The sequence below is a fragment of the Vanessa atalanta genome, chromosome 7, assembly GCF_905147765.1.
Source record: "Vanessa atalanta chromosome 7, ilVanAtal1.2, whole genome shotgun sequence".
NCBI classification, from domain to species: Eukaryota; Metazoa; Arthropoda; class Insecta; order Lepidoptera; family Nymphalidae; genus Vanessa; species Vanessa atalanta.
In genome coordinates, this window is record NC_061877.1 from 9,520,713 (window position 1) to 9,545,031 (window position 24,319).

Below are 24,319 nucleotides of genomic sequence, written 5' to 3' on the forward strand. Positions count from 1 at the left end.
ATGTTAATTAAGGTTGATTGTTCTTTGATTTTAAAACAAAGTTTTCCTACGGGTAATGGAAACGTTTATCCGCAAAAAGACGTAATTGAATATTAAGGGGTAATTTAATTTAACTTGGTCTCTGAATTAACAGTAAAGTAGGTATTTATTATCTTGACTTATGGATATTTATAAAATTGCTATTCTTATCAATATTTATTTATATTTAATTCTAGAATAGGCTCTTAACTAATGTCAGAAATTATGTCCAGAAAAAAGTAATACTCTGGTTGGATACTGGATTTTTAATAGATCCACGAGTACAGCAATGTAAAAAAAGTTGAATACTTATAAATGTGTGGATAGTTACAATTTCGATTACTAAATTTACGCTCTTAAATATTGAGACAATTGATTTATCTTACTCGCAGTAAATGTAAATTATAAAAGGTATTGTTTTAGTAAATTTAATGTCATAATTATTTCGAAAAAACTATATGTGAAATATTTAAATGGAAGAAAAAATTGTTAGTATTTTTGTAAAATTAATTTAGTCCATAATGTAATTGATAGAAAAAAGAGTGTTTTATTTAATTTTTTTGATTATGGTTAAATTAAAAACTTCAAAGTAATTTTAAGAAGTCTTTAATACATTTATTGTTGATTAACATTGTAATTGTTAATACATACACTAAATTTAAACATACATTGAAATCTTCTATAATTAATGATTTATCATTTGATAATTTATAAATTATATATTTACAGGCTTAGTACATACTATTCTTTTGCCAGTTAAATAATATTATTGAAAGGAAATAAAAACGCCAAAGAACATCGATAAAAACTTTATTCATAAATGACGAAAGTCATATTCGTCTTTTAAGCGTACGTTTCTCCCGACGCGACATCTTTTTAAATTATCTGCTATACAATGATAAAGTTAAATTTTTTAATGGTTAACATTTGATTACAAGACATAGACTGTCGACAACGAGACGGGGTAGGGTCCGGAGCACGCGGTGGGAAGTCGCCGTGAGCGCGACGTGGAAAGTGCGCGTCCGTTCATTACAAATACTTACAATTTTCTAACTAACGATAAGTCTAATAATTTGATTGCTAATATCAAAAATTTTACAATGAAAATAGAATTTACTCTAAAAATAATTGAACGCAGAGCAAGCGTCGGTCGTGAGTCGACTCGGGACGACCGGCGCTGGCATCCAGCGTGCAGTCTATCACATTGAAAGATTTATAAAGTAAGGTACATCGAGGGCGACGGTGAGGAACCTCGAGTTGTCCTCACTTGCCGCCCGAGAAATAATTCAGTACTTGACAAATAGGTATTATGTGTAAGAATTTTCAATATTTCTTCTTTGTTTACACAAAAAGATCTTTCAGCGATGAGCATAAAGAAGCATCGCAGCCCTCTTCTTCTTCTGATCTGTTTATGAACCAGCGTTCACCTTCACTACGTCCCGCTCGGCTCGTGCTCGGTCGTGCTTCATTTTCGGGTTTCGGTTTAGTTACTTGTGGCACTGATATACCGGATGTCGATGGTCCGGGATTGACAGTATTGCCACTACGTAGGAAAACTTCAATAGCGCTTCCGAGTGCGCTTGCGTCCACTACTGAGCCCGATGGCTTGTCCCATACTACAGCAGCTGCGTCTCCTGTTGCTGGTTTAGCATCTGGTGCGAATGTCACTCTTGGTTTCTTTATCTCATTTTCTTTCTTCTTAGTTGCAAGTGTTTGATGTCGTCGAGTAAACCAAGTCGTTCCCGATTCTGATAGTTTTTCACGTAATGTCGATGCATCAAAACTGCTAGAGCGCATATCAGCCAGTCGTCTATTGCGGTCAGGCTTACCGCATCGATCTATCTCTGTAGCAGAAGAAGTCAGTGCATTTAACATAAGTTTGAGATCTGTATCAGTGCAAACAACGCCTGCTCCAGCCCGCGGAGGTATAGGTGGAGGCATTTCTGAAGCACGACGACGCGCTGGAATGGGTGGCAATGGTGACCCAATGAAATCTGAGTGTCGACGTCCACTTTTCGTGTATCTGACGGAACTACTTATGGGAGATCGTTCATCGAGAGGTTGAACTTCACAAACTCTTTCGTTTGACGTATTCCAGAGACGCATTCGTACTTTGCGAGCTTGAACGATATCGTCCATTATATCCAGTTGAAGGTTGTGCGTACTTCCCAGATTGTCAGTAGCTGGTGGACCTATAATCATTTAGCATATGAATTATTTTAAATAAGATTTTTATTTTTTCTGCCATGAAAATGAAAACTTAGCTTTACATTTTTTCGCACCCGAGTCACGACGACGGGAAAGAGCAGGGAAAGCCGCAATTGATTCACGACGACCTCGTCCGAAGAGCGCCTGAGGCACTCTCGATATTGTCACAACGGAATGTCTAAAAAGAAAAATAGCCTTTGTACAAATGAAATAAAACGTTTTGGTTTATTCGCTCTGACTTCAATTACCTTCGGCCTCCAGGCTGGGGCGGAGCTTGGCTTAAAGTGGCCAAGAATGCTGCTTCACGGGCTTCACGCGCTACACCCTCTCCACGCTCCGATAATCGTCGTACCTGGCATGTATACAAAGTAATTTTAAATTGAAACTTATGAACTAATTATAATAAAAGTAATTTTATAAGCTATGTATATTAATAGAGTAAAATACATAAATATAATATTTTCCTTTTAAATTATACCTGACTAGCAGTAGGTCCAGACGTGCATGATGGCGTTGGAAGAGAGTGCTTGCGAGTTTCACGCCACGGCGACAGGTGGTATGGATCTGGTGGAGACTCTTGGTCCTCAGAGAACCCACGGATAGGTACGGGGGACCGGTAAGATTCAGCATCTTCAGCCCCACTCTCCTCCACCACGATCAAGGGCTCGCCGCCGCCGGCGATGGCCATTGAACCGCGCCGCATCATGGCTACGAGATTCAAAATTATTTGTTTGTTTAAACAAAGGCATGCTGTCTATGTCGATATTTTCAGTAGGTATATAAAAACAGAAACTAAGCTCGAAAAAACAACGATATGAAAGATAAAATAAATGTTGGAAGCACTAGTTATCCAAAATTATTTTTCAACGTACGTACCTATAGGACCTTGCTCTTCCTCTTTTTAAATGGTACATCTTTCTTACACGTAAAATATGTTTGCCTATGCAATGAAAATGATACAAAATTATTATCAATTAATAAATAATTTGTTTGTTCAAATGAAACATAAAATCCAAACCTACTATGTTATATTTTGTAAGTAGAATTTGAAGTACGCCACTTCAGTGCAGCCAGACACCTTCATTCGCTTTAATTAAGAAACGCTCAGCAGGTGGTTTTGAATATAGTGAATGCCTTTACAACCTACACTTAATTTTGTTCAACATACAAAATTATACTGGGTTTTGAATTATATTCGCTAACATTTGCTTAATTAAAATAATGTTAGTCACAATAGATGTAATATGTACTTATTCATGACTAGTTTTATTTTGTCTTTCTTCATGAAATAATGAACTAACAAATTATTATTGTCTATCATCTGTTGCTAAATTAAGTTTTATACATTGCTAATTGCTAGGTCAATTTATAACGAAGTTCTTTTTTTGATTTGCTTTGCATGAGCACAGTTGGATATTTGTTATTTTATATATTTATTCTATATCTCATATGATTTTTATCAGCGTAAGCTAAGTACACGTTGAATTGAATTAGAAACTGGGAAACTTCTTCGTAAGTAACATGGAATCCAGCTATGGGGTATTTAGAGACTTCGAATTTACGTTTGATTTTTACTATAAAATATTATGGAGGTAAATTGGTAGGTAAGGCTGGTAAGTGGTCACCGCCGCACATAGACATTGGCTACGAAATATTAACAATTCTTATCTTAATATGTCACCAACAAATAGTATATTAAATTAGTAATTAGTAATACAAGATTATATTGATGATAAAAAAGCGTGGAGTTAATGCTTGTTGGCTTCCAGGCAGGAGACATAACATACATATATAATTGTAGGTATTTAACTAACATGACTGTATTTTCAGATACTGAGTTTCTTGCCGGTTCTTCTCGGTAGAATAGACATTCCGAACCTGTTTAAGTTTGCTTTACTTCAAATAGTTTGTTAAATGACGATTCGAAAGTGCTTGTAAAAGCCTACTTGAATAAAGTAAATTTTGATTTGATTTGATTTAATGCAGTTTTGTGTACCCGTAGATTGAGTGAGAGCTACCCCCCAAGACGGTCTTTCAGAAACATATTCTACAAAGTAAAATGTAAATCACATCAATATAAGCATAAAAATTTTTAACTGGAGAGGTCTTCCTCCAGGTTCAGGAGGACATTTAATGGGCTGTTAGTAAACTTTATAAACGATGTCACATAAACTTTAAGTATATTCTTAGAACATTTGCTTTTAAGATAGATTTCATATTTGTATTGGTTCGTAGCGGATTTAACGAGCATACTCCTAGATTCGAACGAGTAATATTTAGACGTCCGGAGTAGAATATACATGGGTTCAGATGGATTAAATGTTGTTAAATAAACCTAATATTATAACTCAATACTGCTGTTTATTGCTGTTTTATTCGATAATGAAATAATAGGTTTTTATGAAGTATAATGTATGTTCTTTCTACGTTTTATTAAATATTCAGTCTGAATTATGATTTATTTATATAGGTCATTGCAAAATTGACGGTTGCTTGATCTATATGAAACAAGGAAAGAAGAGTATTATGTGAGATCAAATAGCTCGTCATAAGACACAGATCATTTAAGATTCTCCAAGAATAACATTCTTAAAATCGCTGTTTATTTCAGCGAAAATTAAACAAAATTCCTTGTCCAGTGCTTTGACTTCCTTTGAAATGTTTAATGGATATACGTAAGATGTGCCAAATTAACTTTTCGATGTCATAAAACTACGTTAAATGTTTATAACCGAAATTATATACCTATGTACATGTTTCTAGCAAGATAGAATCGGATATTTTCACTTCCTAAGGTAATTGCTAATAATACTATTAACACTTTCACGTGAGCATGGTCGGCGTTTTAACCTCGGTGAGGCTACCGCTGATTTTCCAGGGATAGTTTGGTACTCGTTATATAATTTCACTTCCCCTCCCTTCCCCTTCCCCGGTTATTTGGAGATATTCGGATAAGCTTGCCATTATATATTATATTATATATTTTAACTAAAGGTGCTTATTAAAGTATTTCTATGTATGAGTCAATAATAGTCTTTTACAGTAACATTTTCTAGATTCTAATAATCTAGACTTCAATCGACACATCAAAAGAGATTAAATTCAAATCCGTAAATAAATAAAACTACTCACATTAAAAAATAAATTATAATTGTATGTATGAAGTTTAAAAGCACAATCTACACAGAAAAAGTCTATTGTCTGTTTACTTTTCAATGTTTAAAGTAATCTAGAATCAAAGGCCGGTATCGCAATTTACAACCAATGCCGGTTCGGTTATCCGAAGCTCACAAAAGCGAACGGTAATATAATCATACAAAATCTCAATCGATATATCAACAGGTCCCCAAGGCTGTGCGGCAAGGGTTGCCAGTTGGCACACGATTACCGATTTATTTATTTATTTATATATTTTTGTTAAATAAGTATATAATGATGAGTCGTTATTATTTAAAATTTTATAAATTAATTTATACTTGTTCGTCGAAGTAGTTTTAAATTTTAAACTATCATTAAATTATATTTAATGAGTTTCTATACATATTGATCATATTTATTATTTAATTATGTTATGAATTGACAAGAGATAATCACAATGTTTCAATTTGAAAGCCCCAGCTTTGACCCGGTTAAGTGACCTAGAGCCTCGCCGTAGCTGGAAAATGGCTGTCTCTGTTACTTTGACAAGTCTGCATAAAATAGAACTCTTGCCTCGACGCCTTTTAGATATTATCAAACTGTCATTTTGGTTTTATCGTTATATCTCTTTGAATAGAATGTGGATCCAGATATTTGTTGTAATCATGAGTTTTAAACTTTCATGGAAAGTTTATAAATAGTAAAATATTAAAACAAAGCATTATAATATACAAATAAGCTCTGTCTACCAATCCCTACGTATAGATTTATTGTATAACAGGTAACAATAGCGATTTCAACGTGTAGGGCGAGTCTACTGTCAAGTGCAAAAACACGGTTGGTGGAGCATTACTAATGGGGTCTGTTTCTATATCATAATTATATTAAAATATGGGTTTATTTTTATTTTCAAGATTTATTTCGATATATATGTATATTATAAATATGTATTATGTACTTTACGGAGTTTAACGAGGTATTTGGAAGGGTAGATCCGGGATCGATAAAGATTACATAAGATAAGAATAGATAAGAATGTCCTAAAGTAATTAGATATAATTAGTTATGAAAAAATAATGCAAACGTCTTAAATTAATTTTATTTTTAAAAAATAAAAAAATGCCTCTTATTATCATTCATCCTTTGAAATAACTTGCATATTCAAGAAAAAATATTCTCGTAATGTTGACTGCATTGGAGTTAAAATAATCCGAAATAAAGTTTCTTATTGTACATATTTTTAGGTTTTTTCACTAAACACATATTATACCGGAAAACAGTCATATTCAATATCGCTTTTAACAGCAACGGCAACAGTTTGAAGGGCGAGTTAGATTTTGCCGTCATAAATTTTTATAGTGTCAATGTCGAAAATATTGATCAACTCTTATATCACAACTTTTTAGCACCAGGTAGCCCGTTAGAGGTCAGCTAACATTTTTGAAATTGAATAAAGTTTTAATTTTGCAAATAAACCTTTGCATCCTCTGAAGAGTCGTACGTGAAATTTTGTTCTAAATGTTGCGTGATATATGGAATGTGTATAATATTGCATTTTATAAAATAAACTCTTGTATTAACATTAACTAGAAATATAAAACGCATCATAAATAAAAAGTTATGACATTTCCTTTAGTTTGTCAAATGGGCTGTCACTTTATGCAGTACGGGGTTATGAGAAATCCCTTCATCCGAGCCTTTATAGATTATTAAAGCCTATTGGAAACAGATTACGTCTCTACATGAAAATCTACTCAGATACACTAAGGTGGAATCGTAAAAGGGGAACGAGCCCTCTCGTAGAATATAAAACGTCCGTTATAATATTTATGAAATACTAGTTTTCGTCAGCGGCTTCGCCCGCGTGTAGGGGAGCGCTTGTAAGTATAAAAAAATAGCTTATGTCCTTCCTTAGAGCTCAATCTTGCTTCACAATAATTTCATCAAATTCGGTTCGGTGGTTTAATCGTGAAAGCGTGACAGACAGACAGATATATTTACTTTTGCATTTATAATATTAGTAAAGATAAGAACAAAGTTTCTATACATATATTTTGCTAGAGAATATGTTGAATGCAAAAGTTTATTTAAAATAAGCTGTTACTTGTGGTTAAGGGCGCTCTGCTATTGTCTTTGTTCTGTCTTCAGTAGATTTAAAATAATACCATAGTTAAACAATTTCCAGAATATCAAGAATATTTTTCAAACAATCTCTAAAACGTAATGCAAGAAAATCATATTCAAAAATTGATTTAACAGTTTTCATAATCAGTATCCATCAGACGCCAAAACCTAACAATGCGGGCGGCATCCCTAAAATCGAGTGGAATAAAAAAATCGCAATTAATTTACCCCTATCATCTAAATTATAGTTATCTTATTTAGCAGAACAATTTATTTTAAAATATATCATTTTGAATTTTGTATTCCTTCAAATTAGAGCCCGGGGCAGAATTTGCTCTCAAATCTGGGGCTGCTTAAAACCAACTATAATCTATAAATGATAAGATTTTACTGTATCCAGCATACATTCTCCAAATAAACTTGTAGATGTCTCAGTAATATACAAAGTTTATTGACAGTTATTGGCGTTGCGAACACGAATTAATACAAGAGCAGCAACTAACAACTAATCGAAATTTACTTTAGCCGCTCGATTAAGTTTGCTCGTATCGAGTTAATGTTTCAGAGAGTTCGAGTTTACTTTAAGTTCTGTTAAAATTAGCGACATTTATAAACATTTCGCCTTTCTCTTAAACGTTTCAGCGGTTGCTTATATTTACTGAATGATCTTTTTCTGGCCTCAATGAATCTTTCATGTTATATAATAATATAACATGAAAGACGAAGACGACATTATTTAACCAATCACAAAATTTGGTAAAGCCGGGTAAATATTAGTTTCGTTCAGGATTCCCTTTTCAAAATAAAGTATTTTCTTATTAATTTGAAATATGTACTTATATTGAATTTTTGCTTATATCTCGTATTGAAATATCAAAAGTTTATTTTAGAGTGAAACTTATAGGCTATGTATGCCCCGGGGTGTAAAGATCCATTCGCAAAGTGATACATCACAATTATCGAATTTCGGACAGTCCCTCGACGTTGTTTGTTATCTCATAAACTTCAGGAGAACGAAAAAGTTATAAACACGATTTAATACTAATTTCAAAATTGTCTCCGACTCAGAAGGTTATAAAAAAATTACCTAATTATTAAAATTAATTATTACCTATTAATTATTTAATAATTTCATTGATTTTAATTACATATTGAAATCGTGAACAATAACAAGAGAATCGCTGATGTATTTTATATGATTGTTTTATTTACTGACACATTTATAAAACGAACCATAATTTCTCTAATGCTTTGTAAATAATTAAGATTAAGTCCAATAAAACGTAAGAAATAAAAGAAAAATTCGTCGACGAGATAAATTTGAAGCTAATATTCATAAAAGAAGATTTATTTCAAAAGGAATTCTAAATTGTGGAGTGAAGTGTGAAAGATAAGATATAAGAAATAAGGGCAATAAAACGTAGCAAAGTTAAAAGGCTCGTAATAAAGGGAAGAATGGTGTCGAGGGACCCTAAATATCACTTGGCTCGGAGTGTGGGCTCTGAGCTTCGGGTTTAATTACGCTGTTAGGAAACCGCCCGCCTTTTACAATACTTGTTTTTCACTTATCATTTTACCGTTTATGAGGAAACCAATGTAATGTACTTGCAGAATGTTTTGTTTTGCACCCTATATTGAAAATTAATTTCGTTCACAAGAGCCTCTTTCTTTTGTCTTCTTGAAGGGTATCTCATTTGCGGTACTTATTAATTATTAAAAGTCTGACAAATTTATTCTCTATTCTGACTGCATTCATGTGCAGTCAAGTAATTACTTTTCGGTTTCTCGGTTTTATAATAAATTAACAAAATATTTTCAAACGTCAGTTGAAGTTTTCCGAACATTTTTGTGAGCAAATATTCCCCACAAAAACTGACAGAGTTGTGTGAGCGACGCGACGTTAGAACCGCAACGTTAGCGAAAATTTTATCAAAGAGAATGAAATAACTAAAATTGCTATACAAAGGTTTTGGGAGCTGTATTCGATAAAAAAGCAACAACAGCAGTTCTAAAAGAGAACGCATATAAAAATCTTACCGAGTTTTTTATTTGAACGGACGGATTGACCTATTTTGTTATTTTATATTTTTGCTCAAAATCGATACTCGTCTATTTCAGTAAGTGAAAAAGTTATTTTTTTTGCCCCAAAATACGTTCGCTTGACTTTGCATAACACCAATTTGCACGCGAATGTGAAGAGTTTCACTTTGTTTTAGTGTGTTTTCATTGGCTTTATTTCAGCTTGGATTCATTTTAGTGGCAACTTTATTCTGCAAGAGTAACCGTAACTAACTAACTTTATTCTGTAAGAACAAGAGTTCGTTGACATTTGATGGTATCTTTGTAAGTAAATCATATTTAATTGATTTTGAATTTGATTTTCATTTTCACTAACATAAAAAATGTCATCAGATAGATGTACATTGTACATACATTATAGTATACATATATGTATATCTATACCTATTAGTGTAATTACCATACGATTTAAAGTTGTAAAACGTAAGCTATCAACACTAATGACATTCCCATTTATTTAATAGTATGTCTCTGTATTAGACAAATACGACAAATAGCACTTCAGCCAGGCTTATTTGCTTTTATGTAAATACTACTTACAAGATATTTATTTTCTGTGGTTGACGCGTAGAACGTTTATAATTATAAAATATGTTAACAGTGGAGAAAATAAAATGGGCAATATAATTTTTGAATCATGTGCTTAGTTTAAATTATATAATGTAATAAAATATTCTATTCAATAAAATAAGTACCTACGTAACAGTAAGCATCCTTGGATCACGAGATGCTTAAATTTTGTAGGCAAATTATTATTATTATAATGGACTAGCAGTGCCTCCATTAATAGTATAACACCTCGCTGTATTGCCTCCACTGGTGACAGGAGGGTTGCTTCATTTTTTGCCCAGAGGATCGGAATTGCGATTCAAAGGGGAAATGCTGCTGATCTTGCCATCATTCCACGCGAACATGATTTTTACAGTAACTATTTTTAATTTTTATTTGTATGTAGTTATGGCCTTAATGTTAATAGTTCTTATATATAGCAATATAATATTAATAATAAACCTCCTAAATATAATATTGAATAATGAAAACTTATTATTCAAGTGATAGCGAAAATAGAGAAATTTATTATATTATTTATATATATTGTTCTATTATTTATTTAAAATTTCAGCCCATATCAATGTAATGTTTTCCGAATGCGACATATTTAAAACAAAAATAATATAACGGCTTACTATGTAGCATTTTGGGATAAAATGCTATTTACTCAATTATTGCTCCCCATATTACATACAATACGTCAGTAAGTAAACTATAATTAATAATTATTTTCAATGATAACTTCAATTAGTACATACGAATTAAAATAATCTGCTTGCAGCAATTTATTATACATTCAAGTAAAGTACTTATAATTATTTTATTATATTGAGTTTATCCTGATTTCACTGATATTTCGGATGAATTTCAACCACTACGCAACTGCTCTAATTGAAAAACGCACGCGGTACAGTTACCGTTACAGTTCGAATTAAAATTAGAATAGGTTTTTGACTAGTTATTTCCATTAGACCTTTTACGGCCTTTGATGATTTTTAAAAGAATGATAAGAAAATATGTTTAAACCGAGTTTCAAGTAATTTTATAAAATAATATATACCACTCAAGTCAGTGTTCAGTCCAAATTAAATAATACTGTACTATATTTCACTTGATTGCCGCATCGGTATAAGTGGATTAATTTCGCAGACCTCAAAGTCCTGGATTCAAAGTCCAGACCATTAAACATGTTTTGGTGTTTCTATTGAGAAATTCTCAGTAGCAGCCTGGAATCAGGGATACACATATTGACAGGGATACACTCCTGTGCTTCGGAAATCGAGTAAAACAATGGAACTATTTCCGAATTAAGCGTGGGAATAGTTGACACCGATGAATGTATGTATGTATGTATGTTTGCGCGCACACTTGTGCACTATATACGTAATAAGTCGGGAGGGCATTATGTTTCATAGAATCTTTATTTATTAATAACGGAATTAAATTATTAATTATAATTATAAAATATAAACACAACTATATATATATATTAATAATGATGATTGCTTGTAAAACGAGATATGATATTATTTAATAAAAGTAATTCCGCATTGAAAACAAAATATTTAGATGTTCATATATATACCAACATGCAAAATATAATATTTAGCATTATCATAGACGTTAGATGAAGTTATCGGATTGCGTAAACATTGTTTATACAGCAAAATTAACTACGCTGTTGCAATTAGCCCTCTATTCTCTGTTATTACATTATTGTGAAAACATATACTCAGATAGATCTGGTTGGACATAATATCATTGTTTCATTATCGTCATTGTTGGTTAGAATTTAACACTACTAAAGATAATTATTTACGTATACATGTTTTACATAAACGTATCTACATGCAAAAATTTGATAAAGAAATAACATTATAATTATATATAATTCAAGACGATTTTTAATTTTGATTAAAAATATTACAGTATCGGGGATTTAAACTTGGACAAGTGACCACTGTTATTATTGACGTAGACGTTTAATCAAAAAAATTTTTTTCATTACATATAGTATTTCTATAGATTATATTATATGATACAATAAAAATGACTCTTGCCATCATAGACGTTCCAGCTCTTACAGAATTTAATATAACTTTTTTATACCTAACACCTAACGACCAACCACAAAACTCGTTAACAAACTGGTATTTTTGTAAGGGATTGAAACGAAAGCCAAAACAGAAACTACCAGCAATAGCAAAAAATGCTTAAATGAATTTCGCTCGGGGCCATTTGCACACTTGAATAATTCACATTTTAATGTATGCACATCACCAAACACAAGCTCTCGACATTTTTTCAATACGTTATGAAAAAAAGATAGAAATTAAAATTCTGTCGACGTGTCATTGAAGGGAAATATGTTAAAATAGATTATAATCTATTGTATTTTCTTTAAATAATGCGGATTTCGCGTTTATTAAAATACCAACCATTCTTGTGATACTGCGTTGATACTGTGTATGTTTATTAAAATATCGCTTATATTAAAACTACGATATATGCCGTAGATTTTTTAGTATGCAAATGTTAGTTGCTTATTGTAAAATGTAGTACATATCTTATTCCTGCGTAACATGGTTGTGTTTCGTAATATTTTTAGAGTACAATATTTTTTCATATTTTTATATTATTTTATTCCGTAAAATATATTCCAATAATAATCTTCATTTCTTATATTTAAATATGTGACTTGTCCCTCAAATACATAAAGTACCTCAGTACTTATGAACCGTCATTTCACAATATTATTAATTCAAGTGGGCACTTTTGAATCATGTCATGTTATAATATTGAACGGGAGCATTTCCATTGTGTATAATTTTGCAAGATTTAAATTAATATTAAATTATCACCAATTTATTAAATTCTAATTCTAAGGGAAGACATTGCAAGAAACTGTACTTACTCTACTGAAAGAAAACCAACGGACATATGCATATACCGTTGATATACCTAATATCTATACATATAATAAAATTGGAGTGTCTGTTTGTAATATTGAAATAACTCATTTTTACAAAATGCATATGTATGTATACACGGTAGATATACCAAATTTTTTTTTTACAATTTTTGTCTGTCTGTCTGTCTGTTTGTTCCGACTAATCTCTGGAACGGCTGAACTGATTTCGACGGGACTTTCACTGGCAGATAGCGGATGTAATAAGGAGTAACTTAGGCTTACTTACTTTTATTTTAGAATTATATATAGAATTAAAAAAAAAACACGCTACAATATCCAAATAACTTAAATTCAAACAACGCGCACGAAGTCGCGGACACAGCTAGTCTACATATATAATTTTGTATAGATTAATATATTTTTAACATAAATAATATTGTAACAGAGCGTTTTTCCTGGGTAATATAAAGTGATTATTTTCTTAGACGAATGAATCAGATTATATCAGCATGTGCGTTGGTGTCCTCGGTGGCGACCAAATTCAAGGGAGACCAGCCAACTATGTACGTCATATTAGAGTGCACCATAAGCACACTCTCTATTCTATTCCTCACTCCATATTCTGATAGGACGGCAAATCCGACATGATCGGAAAGAATAATTTCTTTTTATTTTATATATACCATACATCACCTATGCGCCAGCAACTTTGGGAACTAAGATGTTATGTCCCTTGTGCCTGTGATTACACTGGCTCACTCACCCTTCAAATCGGAACACAACAATATTGAGTACTGTTGTTTGGCAGTAGAATATCTGTTGAGAGTCGATACCTACCCAGACGGGCTTGCACAAAGCCCAACCACCAACTTCAGACGCAGGACCATTTGTTGGTCTACGTACTTTCACACACTTTCATACACTTCTAACTTCGAGAACCCGGGCTGTTAATGATTTTTTTTATTTTTTTTATTTGACCTAACTCAGAACTTTAGGATCTGTGGCCTCGATGATCTAGCCACTAGACCAATGAGGCAACCAGATTCAAAATTATTGTCATATTAACAAAGTTGGAAATGAAACAGAGGACGTAGCTCATAAAGAAAGGACCTTATTGTTGTATTATTTGAAGGGCGTGTCAGTTTGCCGTTTTAAACTAAATCCATTAAAGGACCAGAGAGTTTACCTTTTAACAAAATAAACAACCTGTGTTTCAATATTATATTAATTGGGTATAAATTTGTAAATGTCTCACCGATGACGGAACCTTCTCTCCTCGTATGACTTAGAGCTTATTTCGCCTTATTTTCAAAAATATTATTCAATTAGTTATTTTTCTGAATTTCAATCGACACTTGTAATTTTCCTTACAATATACTGTAATTGTTAGCACATGAGCACATTTATATATAAAATAAGCACGTATATAATATAGCAAGTAATTTGAACTAGCCGAGATGCCCCAATTGTGACACGTGAATCTTAATCGATGATTTAATAACCCAGGCAAGTAATGCTGAATTCATATTCTTAATTTGTTTTAATGTGATGGAAAACATCGTGAGGAAACCTGCATATGTCTAATGAAAATCTGCCTTATATGTATCTAAGAACCTATATTCTATATAGCCTTCTTCTTAAAAAATTAGAGCCCAGTTGTGGGACTTAGTAAATCATTTTTGTTTTTCCGTATTTGATCTTGACCCTTGATCTTCATTCAACCACTAGACCATCACGACTCTTTTCAATTTCATTAAAATATAATTACATTATTACATATAACGATTATATGCCACGTTACTAAAACATAATATAGTCGCAAATACCCAGTGCAATCTGCGAATTACACATTAAATCTTGTGGGTAAATTATTATAGCGTTTAATCACGTCTATTTTATAAATTTCGTATTATATTATTGTGTGAATTTATCTAACGTGATTCGCTCGCAGCTTCCGTGGTTGCTGAACATGCATAATTAATTGAAAACCTTCATCCGAGACCACCAATGATAGAAAATTTGTTTAAAGATACTCGGGACCGATAATAATAAAAACATGTGAAACTAAATATTACGTTCATAAAACTTCATAGTTAACTTGCATGTTTCATTCATCGCTAAGTAAGAAATTAATTATGAATATAAATTAAGGTTTAAAATATTTTGCCGTTCTTACTTGGATTTAAACAAATATACACGTTTTACATACCTACTTATATTTACTACCTAATACCTACAGATTTGAATTCCCTGGTTTTATGTGTTCTATCGATTGAGCTGTCTTGGTCCTCACCGATCGTATATATAGATATATATATTTTTAACGTACATCCAAAACTATAAAAACATCAAAAATTTTGATTACTCTTTGGATTTTTCGGAAATATACTTAATCGAACTCGCAATAACATAACTTAAATTTACCCATTTTATATGATTTTCTGATAGCTCTATTTATAATACGCATTTCAAATAATTCTTCAAATGTCTTTATTTATTTCATTCATGAATTTTAATTTTTCTTTGAGCTTCTATACCGACAGTTGAATGTTAAAATTACTTTTGTGCCTTTCGTCTTCCTTTTGTTGGAATATAATTTTGGTAAGCTATAATTTAAGTCTTCAATAATAATAAAAGAAACTACTCCGTTTAAAAAGGATCATTTAATGTACATAATCTGTCAGTGCTAAGCTTTTGCAACAGCTATTACTAAGACATTTCTGAAACTGTACATCTAGCAAGCACCCCTAAAACGTCGCTCCGACAATTTAATTTACTACGACGAAGACGAACACAAGATTCACTAAACCTGCATAATATCACTATAAAATATTCCGGTGAAAACCTTTCTAAGTGGATTGAAATGTGCCAACCTTTTGTGACGTTTCTACAATAGTTTTGATTGAAAGTGGCGTTTTCTAGAAGGATATATTTTTATATATTTTAAATATAAATTAAATTACTTAAATCCTAAACTTATACATTATTGAAAAATAATCAAATTGTATTTATTATATTGTCATATATTAAAATCGACTACTCTATGTCAGATTCGTTTTCTGAAAAGAATGTTTTAATAAACAATTGCTATGATCTCATAGCAATCGTTTATTATTAGCGATACTTATTTATGTATTAACCAACGTTACATACATTTAGCTTCGCCCACATTTCGATGGCCATGCTAGAGGCTACGATGGCTTCTCTCAAGGGAGACTGGCCAGTTAAATAAGACATATCATAGTTTTCAAGTGTGGCAACAAACACAAGTGCGGAATGCACACACAAGTGCACTCCCTCACTTCCTAATTCAATTTGACGACCGAAAAGAGTTCAGGAGCAGAATAATTAAAATACAGGTTTTAGGTGTATTTCGAAGCACGGTGGAGTAACCGCTTCTCACTTTCATACTTCGGTCAGCCACTGTGAATGATCTCACCTCTCTCAATTTTAATAACTTATTTTAGTTCGAACTGTGTTGGAACCCAAAACTTCGGGATCTTAGACCGTATTAGATAATCACTAAACATTAAGAGATATATCATACATCTGTTTATGATAAATCTTTGATAATGAATAATACGAAAACGATGTTATTAAAATGCTTATGAAGAGTCTATATATGTAGAAAAGGTTAGGTTATTGTATTAATTAATCGTACATAGTATTTTGTTTGATGTAGAACTAATTTAACATTCTTTCGATTTCCTATTTAGGTTGGCTAGTGCTGTATCGATTTAAATTTTGATTTATGGAGTTCGGTATTCACGCACGGGTCTGATTATCTTTCAACAACATTCTGAATGATTGTGTTAGTTCGGTTTCATCGATATTCACCTCGTTAACACATAATGTGGTATATAAAATTTGCTTAAATAAGACAATAGAAATAGCAGTTTGAAAGCTTTTGAGGTGTGATTGCTATTTGATTTTCTGCAATTACTTTGCTCTCTTTGTTTATTTTATCTTTAAATTAATTTTATATTCTACAGTTATAGAAAAGTAAATGGTAAAATCACTAGACGACTCAATCTTGTTTTATTTAAGAGCGTTTAAATTTACAATGTATTTGCATTTAATAAATGAACCATGTCTTTACAAGAAATGTTTAAAGCAGTTATCCCACTGCTGGGCAACGGTCTCGTTCGGGTTGGTGAACGACGCAGAATTATTTCCGACACATGCATCTATAACGCAGACCACAAAATGAATTATAATCACAAATTAAGTACCTGGAAACTCAGTGGTATCCGGATTCGAACTAACAATCTTTGGTTTAGATTGTCCTGCCAATGGATTCATAAGTAATCTATATTGTTATATTTATTGTTTAAATATATTATATCGTATAAACGTATGAGACTATGACCAATCGATCCTAAATTGTCCTTTGATAGTTATATGTTATTCATTTTTTGAATTTCGATGATCGCTTTATTCAGATTTAAATTTTATTGAATGTCCAGTGAATCGGGCGTGTTATTGCTAGTGTATGAATAAATTGACATTTTTTATTCAGAGACGATAATTATGATCTATATATAAATATGCAAAGGCAAAACAGTTCAGTCCTTTGTTTGTCAAACAATTTCCTTTTTTTTTTATCTTGACGCAAGCTAGCTACTGTCTCGCTGGAGTGCTAACAAGAGTTATATGTTTGTTTACTCATAATATATGTTTTCCTCAATTTTTCAATAATGATTATTGGTCCACCGGTCATATAACACAAACGTAACACTAGTTATTATAATACGTTATGTCTATACTATGTGCACGCACGAAACCGTGTTCTAGATACATTTAAATGTAACTCTATTAATAGTCAGTCAACAAATTTTATAGACAAGTAAATATAAAGGTTTCTAGGGCATTATAATTACAACGCAACATATTTTTACGGACGAAAAGTTATAAAAAAATGTATTTGTAACAATGTATTCAGAATTTTGCGATATTTTTTTTAAATATCAAAATTAAACATTAATAGTATCAACGCGTTAAATGTTTTTGTAAATGAATCTTAATATTAATAGAATTGGTTTATATTGAGTGTTTCCAACTATTAGTTACGTCTTGATGCTGTAGTCATCTTGCGGAAATAGAGCTTGATGAGTAATTTTCCATTCGATATAACCGATTATCGATTGAATGTCAAATTGAAATTTAATCAGTCTTGTGTATAAGCATGCGTTAGGAATCTATTTATTATATACTGGCTTCTCAGCTCTGTTATACCCCTGTCAATCGCTACTGTTCCACACCCTTGGGTCATAGCTTCATATTAAACTTTCTCAATAAATGGTCTATCTAATAAATTTTTTTCATATCGTATTTTTAGATCCTGATTTGTGGTTGAACAAACAAACTCTTCGGCTTTATATATGTGATAGCAGAGTTTTGATAAAAGCTAATTTAGAAGCACATGTTAGTTGTATATTTTGTTAGTTTATAGGTATATGATTAATTATATAACATATATTCAGTTAATGATTATATATATAAAAATATTCAACTTATATTTATTCCTCTTATATCGTATAAAAAATACAATATATAATGGAGGTAACAAATTTATAAAAGGAGTCCTAGTAAATAAAAAAAACTGAAGGTCACGAGGCTTTATATCTGATATTCCAGATGAATGGGTTTATCTGAACTTTATATGATATTCTATAAAAAGGTTGCGATGGAAAAGTATTCAATGTAAATATGTACTTTGATAAAAAAGTTTTTAATTTTTTAATTTAACTTAAAACGCATCGATACGCCTACCCAATGCATAAATTTAATTATATTTGTATACACTTTAGTTATGTTCATTTTTAAATTATACTATACTAATTCTGTATTAATATTGTCTATTATGTTTCTATTATTATTTAAGTCTTTGTCATATGTCATTAAGTATTAATGTTTAAAATAAAAATATAAAGTATAATTATAATAAATTATATTGATAATGTTTGAATTGTTGAATATTTAGTACAACTATGTTTTCTTGTAAAATATCGAAATTTTGCTAACGTTGCGCCGCCATGCCCCGCAATCATGATTATAAAGCTCTACGCTTTATTGTATTATAAATATATCAAATTAAAATTAATAGTTACAAGTGAAAGATCATTCATCATAATAATTTTGTAGCATTCTGCATGAAAACAACTCTAAAAAGATGTTTTATGAGACGTGTGTTTGCAAAGAGGCTTATGACAAAGGAATTTCATCTAACTTTATTAATAAATCTGACAATGAAATCATGACAGAGATTATGGATCAATTTTGTTAGTAAAAAAGTAAAATATTACGTAATTTTGAATAACTCTTGTTTTTATAATTATTAATAAATATGTGTTTTGGTTAATTTAATAAAGTTGGTTGTTTTTTTAATAGAATGGTAGGAATGCCCCAAATTATTTAAGGAGTTACTAATATTCCTATTTACCCCTTATAAGCTTATCTCTTGTGTTAGTAGATATAATTACATTAATTGATTTGCTTTTTCTTAATATCTATTCAAAGATCATCATTCATAATATCAATTAAATATTTCTTGAACCGTAATTTATAATTTATACATAATCATAACTCATAATGTAGTATATGATATTTTTGGGACAGTAAATATGTACACCAAAATTACTTTTCTATTGTGTCTAGTGAACTATATGAGTGTGTTAAAACAAGAGAAGTAGCGCTCAAAATATATGTATAACAATAAAATTTAGGCGAAGCAATCTCCAATTGTGTGGGCTTCTCTCATCAGTTTTATGACTGTAATGGAAGATTTATGGTTGCGTGAACAGTTATTTCGGTTGCGTACATCAAAGCTCTCTTTAGTAAGTGGTTTACGAGGTGGCTAAGGCGATGACGGAACCGTACCTTAGCCTGATTATGTTAAAGCGATAATTATTTTTTAGCACTGCTTGCTATTGCGATATATATAATAAGTTTATTGTAAAAGAAACCGTTTAAAATACGCACTAAAACGATTAAAATGCCAAATATTAGATTGTTTTGTCATCAGAACCTAACATGTCACTAAACACCTAACAAAAGATCAGCTCAAACGGTTTGTGGGAAGCTTGTTTAATATTCTTGTTAGAATATCTGTCAGTTCAGGTGAAGTCAAAAAAGCTGGTGAGAACTACAACGCGATGACTTTATAATAATAATAGATTGTATTTCCGATAAGAATATATTTTGTAAAATAATAATTAGTACATTACAAGGCGTACTAACATTAGTAGTTGAATAATAAATAAATATTGGACAACATCACATACATTACTCTGATCCCAATGTAAGTAGCTAAAGCACTTGTGTTATGGAAATCAGAAGTAACGACGGTACCACAAACACCCAGACCCGAGACAACATAGAAAACTAATGAACTTTTTCTACATCGACTCAGCCGGGAATCGAACCCATGAAAACCGGTGTACACACTACTCGACCACGGAGGTCGTCAAAGGCAGTAGTAGTTGAAACAATAGAATTGAATTTTATATGAAGCAATAACTATTATATATTTCGTTAATATTATTTAGTATGTGATAATCGCGTTAATTCAAATGATTAATATCTTAATGTTAAATGCTGGCTTAAATTATTTTTATATGATGATCATTTTAACGTAACATGTTTAGATACTAGAACCAAGATGGTCCAGTGATTAGGATACGTATGTAAATCTTAAACGAGCATTTACCGTCCAAACCTGGGTTATTATTCAGCTGCATAATTTGTGTTATTTTGAGTATATTTACTTTTAAGCATTAGTCTACTGATTTTATTATAAAAAAAAACAACATTACAGTATATTATCTAGCAAAATCAAATACTTACCGGACAAATTATAAATTCAATAAACGAATTGAAGTAATCAAGTAAATAATGTTTCATTGCTTCCGTAATTTCAGTTACCTTTCAATATGTCGTAATGAACGTTTGTTTGTTTGGGGCCATGTTGTGTCGAGTTAAAAGCCCGCGCGAATGGTTTGACACATTTACTTTGGCTCGCATGTAAATGTGGTGACTAGGGCAGCCAGGCCTTTAAATAAAATCCGGGCTCGGATTTAAATTATTCCGGACACTAGGTCTAAAATCTGGATATTAATTTTTTAAAGGTGGAGGAAACTTTTAATCGTTGATATTACAGTTATAATAATCGACACTATCTCATTTACTCCTCAAGCACTGCCTGCAACTGTTATGTGTACACTATATTGTGTTAACATACTGAAAAAAGGCGTAACATAAACTGAACAAACCGAACACGTGAATATTTAAATGGAAACGACATTTAAAAGCCGAAAACCTGGCGACCGTACACGTGACTAGTGCTAACAGTTCATTCGGTAGATTCGCTTTACGTCATTACAAATATATTCATATAAAAATATGATTCACTTGTACATATCTATGATATTATCAAAACATCAACAATATAATAATTGCTATACGAAAACAATTCCTGAAAGTAAAGTAAATTTTTTTTTTAAATAAATGGGTTTATTGTATATAATGAGAGAAAGAGAGAGCAGAAAAATTATTTTAAAAATCAATATAAACCACGAATTGCTATTTATTATTAAATTTGATGAGATTATTTAGTTTGTAAATTAGTTATAATGCAATTAACTGGTATAAGTATTTCATATTTCGCTATGCTCGACAGCCGTGTACACATATTAAACGCTTTGCTGTAATGGACATAAAATATTAAATTATAAATATAATTGCAAAGGCCTTCATGATTCCTTCTTACCGAAATTTTATATCGTCATTTTACAGAAATATAATATAAACCTACGACCGTTTCGGAATGTGGATTCTTTAGAGAAGCATCGGCAACAAAAACAGTTTAATTTTTATACATCAAATCTAATAATCACATATAATTAAATTAAAACAGTATAATAAAAACTTGCATTAGAATCCGTTCGTTAAGATACGATACATATAGAGAAGTTGCAGAGATATTCTCACTTGAAATCGACTTCTCATCTTAAAATGATGCACTTCAGATAGAATATTCCGACACACATTTTCTAAAATTAAATGAAAAGTATAGAACAAACTAGTATAATAAAAGTAAGTTAGACGGGTTTTCCTATAATTGGTAAACTTTTTTCTACTACACGCTTTAGCTTTCTGATTAAATAACGCTTAGATTTCTACCCACGATGGAACAAAAACTATGAAATAATTATAAGAAAGTTAAGAAAGGCAGAATTATAAGCTTGTCTGCTTTCAAAACTATTTAAATTAATTTCAATCGAATATAAAATCTGATAAAGTCACCGTCATTCCGATCTCTACTAAAATTGAAATTTAATTTGTTCGATTGTGGTTCAATTTAGTGTCAGTAATGTCATTGGGTTGTTTAAAATGTTTTTGGATTCAAAATATATTATTTAGTATTAGTTTAAAAAAAAAAAACACTTTTTTCGACAAAATGATTTTCGAATTGTAAATTATTTATGAATATGAAATTTGATGATAAATGTATAATATCTGCCACTTAACAATAAGTAAAAAACCGTCGGAATATTACGCGAATAAATTTAAAATACCGCGATACAGTATTTATAATATTTTATAGATTTAATAATTGTTTCATAAAGAAAGAGTTATATTATTAATTTTAATATTTTACAATATTTAAATATAATGTTTGTAATAACGAAATATTTAAGTATTCATATCACGTTTAAACACGTTTCACTTTTATTAAGGTACCTATAAAATATTTTAAAATAAACTTATTTTGAATTTAGAATGTTATAAAAAAGGTAATATATAATTTAAAGTTGTTGAAAGTGAAAATTAAAAAGAAAAATCTAAAAACTGCCAAATAATTTAAGAAATGGAATTTTAAATAATTATTATGTGAGATTTTAGTGTTTTTATTGAAGACGAGATAAATTCTTTAAATTATTAGATACTCGTTGATTAATTTAGGTTCAGAGTTAATTGTTTCGCATGAATGAGACGGCTGAGTAGTCCCGGCGGGATTTTAATAAAATAACTTCTTATTGCTTCTATTGGATAAAGAAAAAGGACATAACCTTAAAAGAGAGATTTCTTATGTTATTTGATAGAGTAAATTAATTTAAACGAAAATACTCAAAGAAACTGATATTGGTTTTAAACTACAAAGGGTTTTGTTTATGTTTAATGTTAATTTGTTTTGAGTTGATCATTTTCATTATATGTTTTTCTATAAAAATGTCAATATAGAGAAATATAAGATTGTTTGTACTAAAATACAATAACTACGACAGACACGTATATTTTAAAACATTTGGAGTCGGAAAAAGCGCATGCAAACACCGAATATACGCCGCGAATAATAATTGCGCGTGTCCATTATTCACGAAATTTTGCGAAGATTTGTGCTCCGCGCAATTAGTATCCACACGGGGTGGGGGGTGGTTGAGTGGTATGGGTGTGGGGGTAGGGTTACGTGCGTGTAAGCGTGGCGCGTACCGACGGGTGCGTGGTGTGCGTGCGCGGCGCGGCGTGCACTCGGAACGGCGGTCGGAGATCCACTGCGCGGGACACGCGGGACACGCTGCAGCCTCGCCCGGACCGCCGCCCGCCCACTCCCGCCCTACATACTGATACAACCCCTGCAAAAAGTTAACTTCCCATTGACTGCGAGCACAATCCCATCAAATTCAATAATCTTACTTCACGCACGATGTATTAGTGACATTGATTTTTGCCTCGTGGGTGTTAAAATGTTACTGGAGTACAATGTTTGCATTTTTCTGATGCAACTCATTATTAGGTTACGCTTTTATTGTAATTATCACAAAGGTACATACACGTTTGTATATGTATGGGTATAGTTATCTATGTATAACATCTAATTCAATTAACTTTTGCCAAATAACTGTATAGCCTTTTTAGTTCATTATACATTAATATTAATACATTAAAAAAAAAATTCGCTACCAATCTGCCTTGTAAAATTATTATATATTTTTTTTTATTATTTACGCTTAAATCAACATATATTTCAATCTAAAATAATACACATATCCTACGGTTTAACGTATATATGTTATAATCAATATGTAAGACCTTTTTAACAGATATTTTTATGTATTAAAATTGATATTATTAATTAAGAATGCTTTCATTATATTACTTAAAGTCATTTCTAAGAGAACTAACGCCGTAGAGCTAATACTCTTAGCTAATGATCAGGAGGGATCGGAATCGAAGGACTCCGAACTTATTCAATAAAACCTTGTAAATCGTGCTTGTGAAATTATACAC

At 31.2% G+C, this 24,319-nt stretch overlaps 1 protein-coding gene across 1 annotated transcript; it reads right to left on the bottom strand.

Moving 5' to 3' along the window:
* Positions 1-812: 812 nt before the first annotated feature.
* Positions 813-23,572, bottom strand: LOC125065241. The gene is made up of 5 exons (XM_047672754.1): positions 23,522-23,572; positions 2,705-2,934; positions 2,475-2,578; positions 2,289-2,404; positions 813-2,210 (listed from the first exon to the last, which is right to left on the bottom strand). Exons 2-5 carry the CDS (start codon positions 2,930-2,932, stop codon positions 1,360-1,362), a joined length of 1,299 nt encoding a protein of 432 aa, XP_047528710.1. The 5' UTR covers positions 2,933-2,934; positions 23,522-23,572; the 3' UTR covers positions 813-1,359.
* Positions 23,573-24,319: the final 747 nt, after the last annotated feature.

Coding starts and splice junctions, on each gene's coding strand:
- LOC125065241 (XM_047672754.1), bottom strand. CDS start 2,932: ATGATGCGGCGCGGTTCAATGGCCATCGCCGGCGGCGGCGAGCCCTTG. Junction 2,579..2,704: donor CTGGACCTACTGCTAGTCAG/GTATAATTTAAA, acceptor TATACATGCCAG/GTACGACGATTATCGGAGCG. Junction 2,211..2,288: donor TGACTCGGGTGCGAAAAAAT/GTAAAGCTAAGT, acceptor AAATGATTATAG/GTCCACCAGCTACTGACAAT.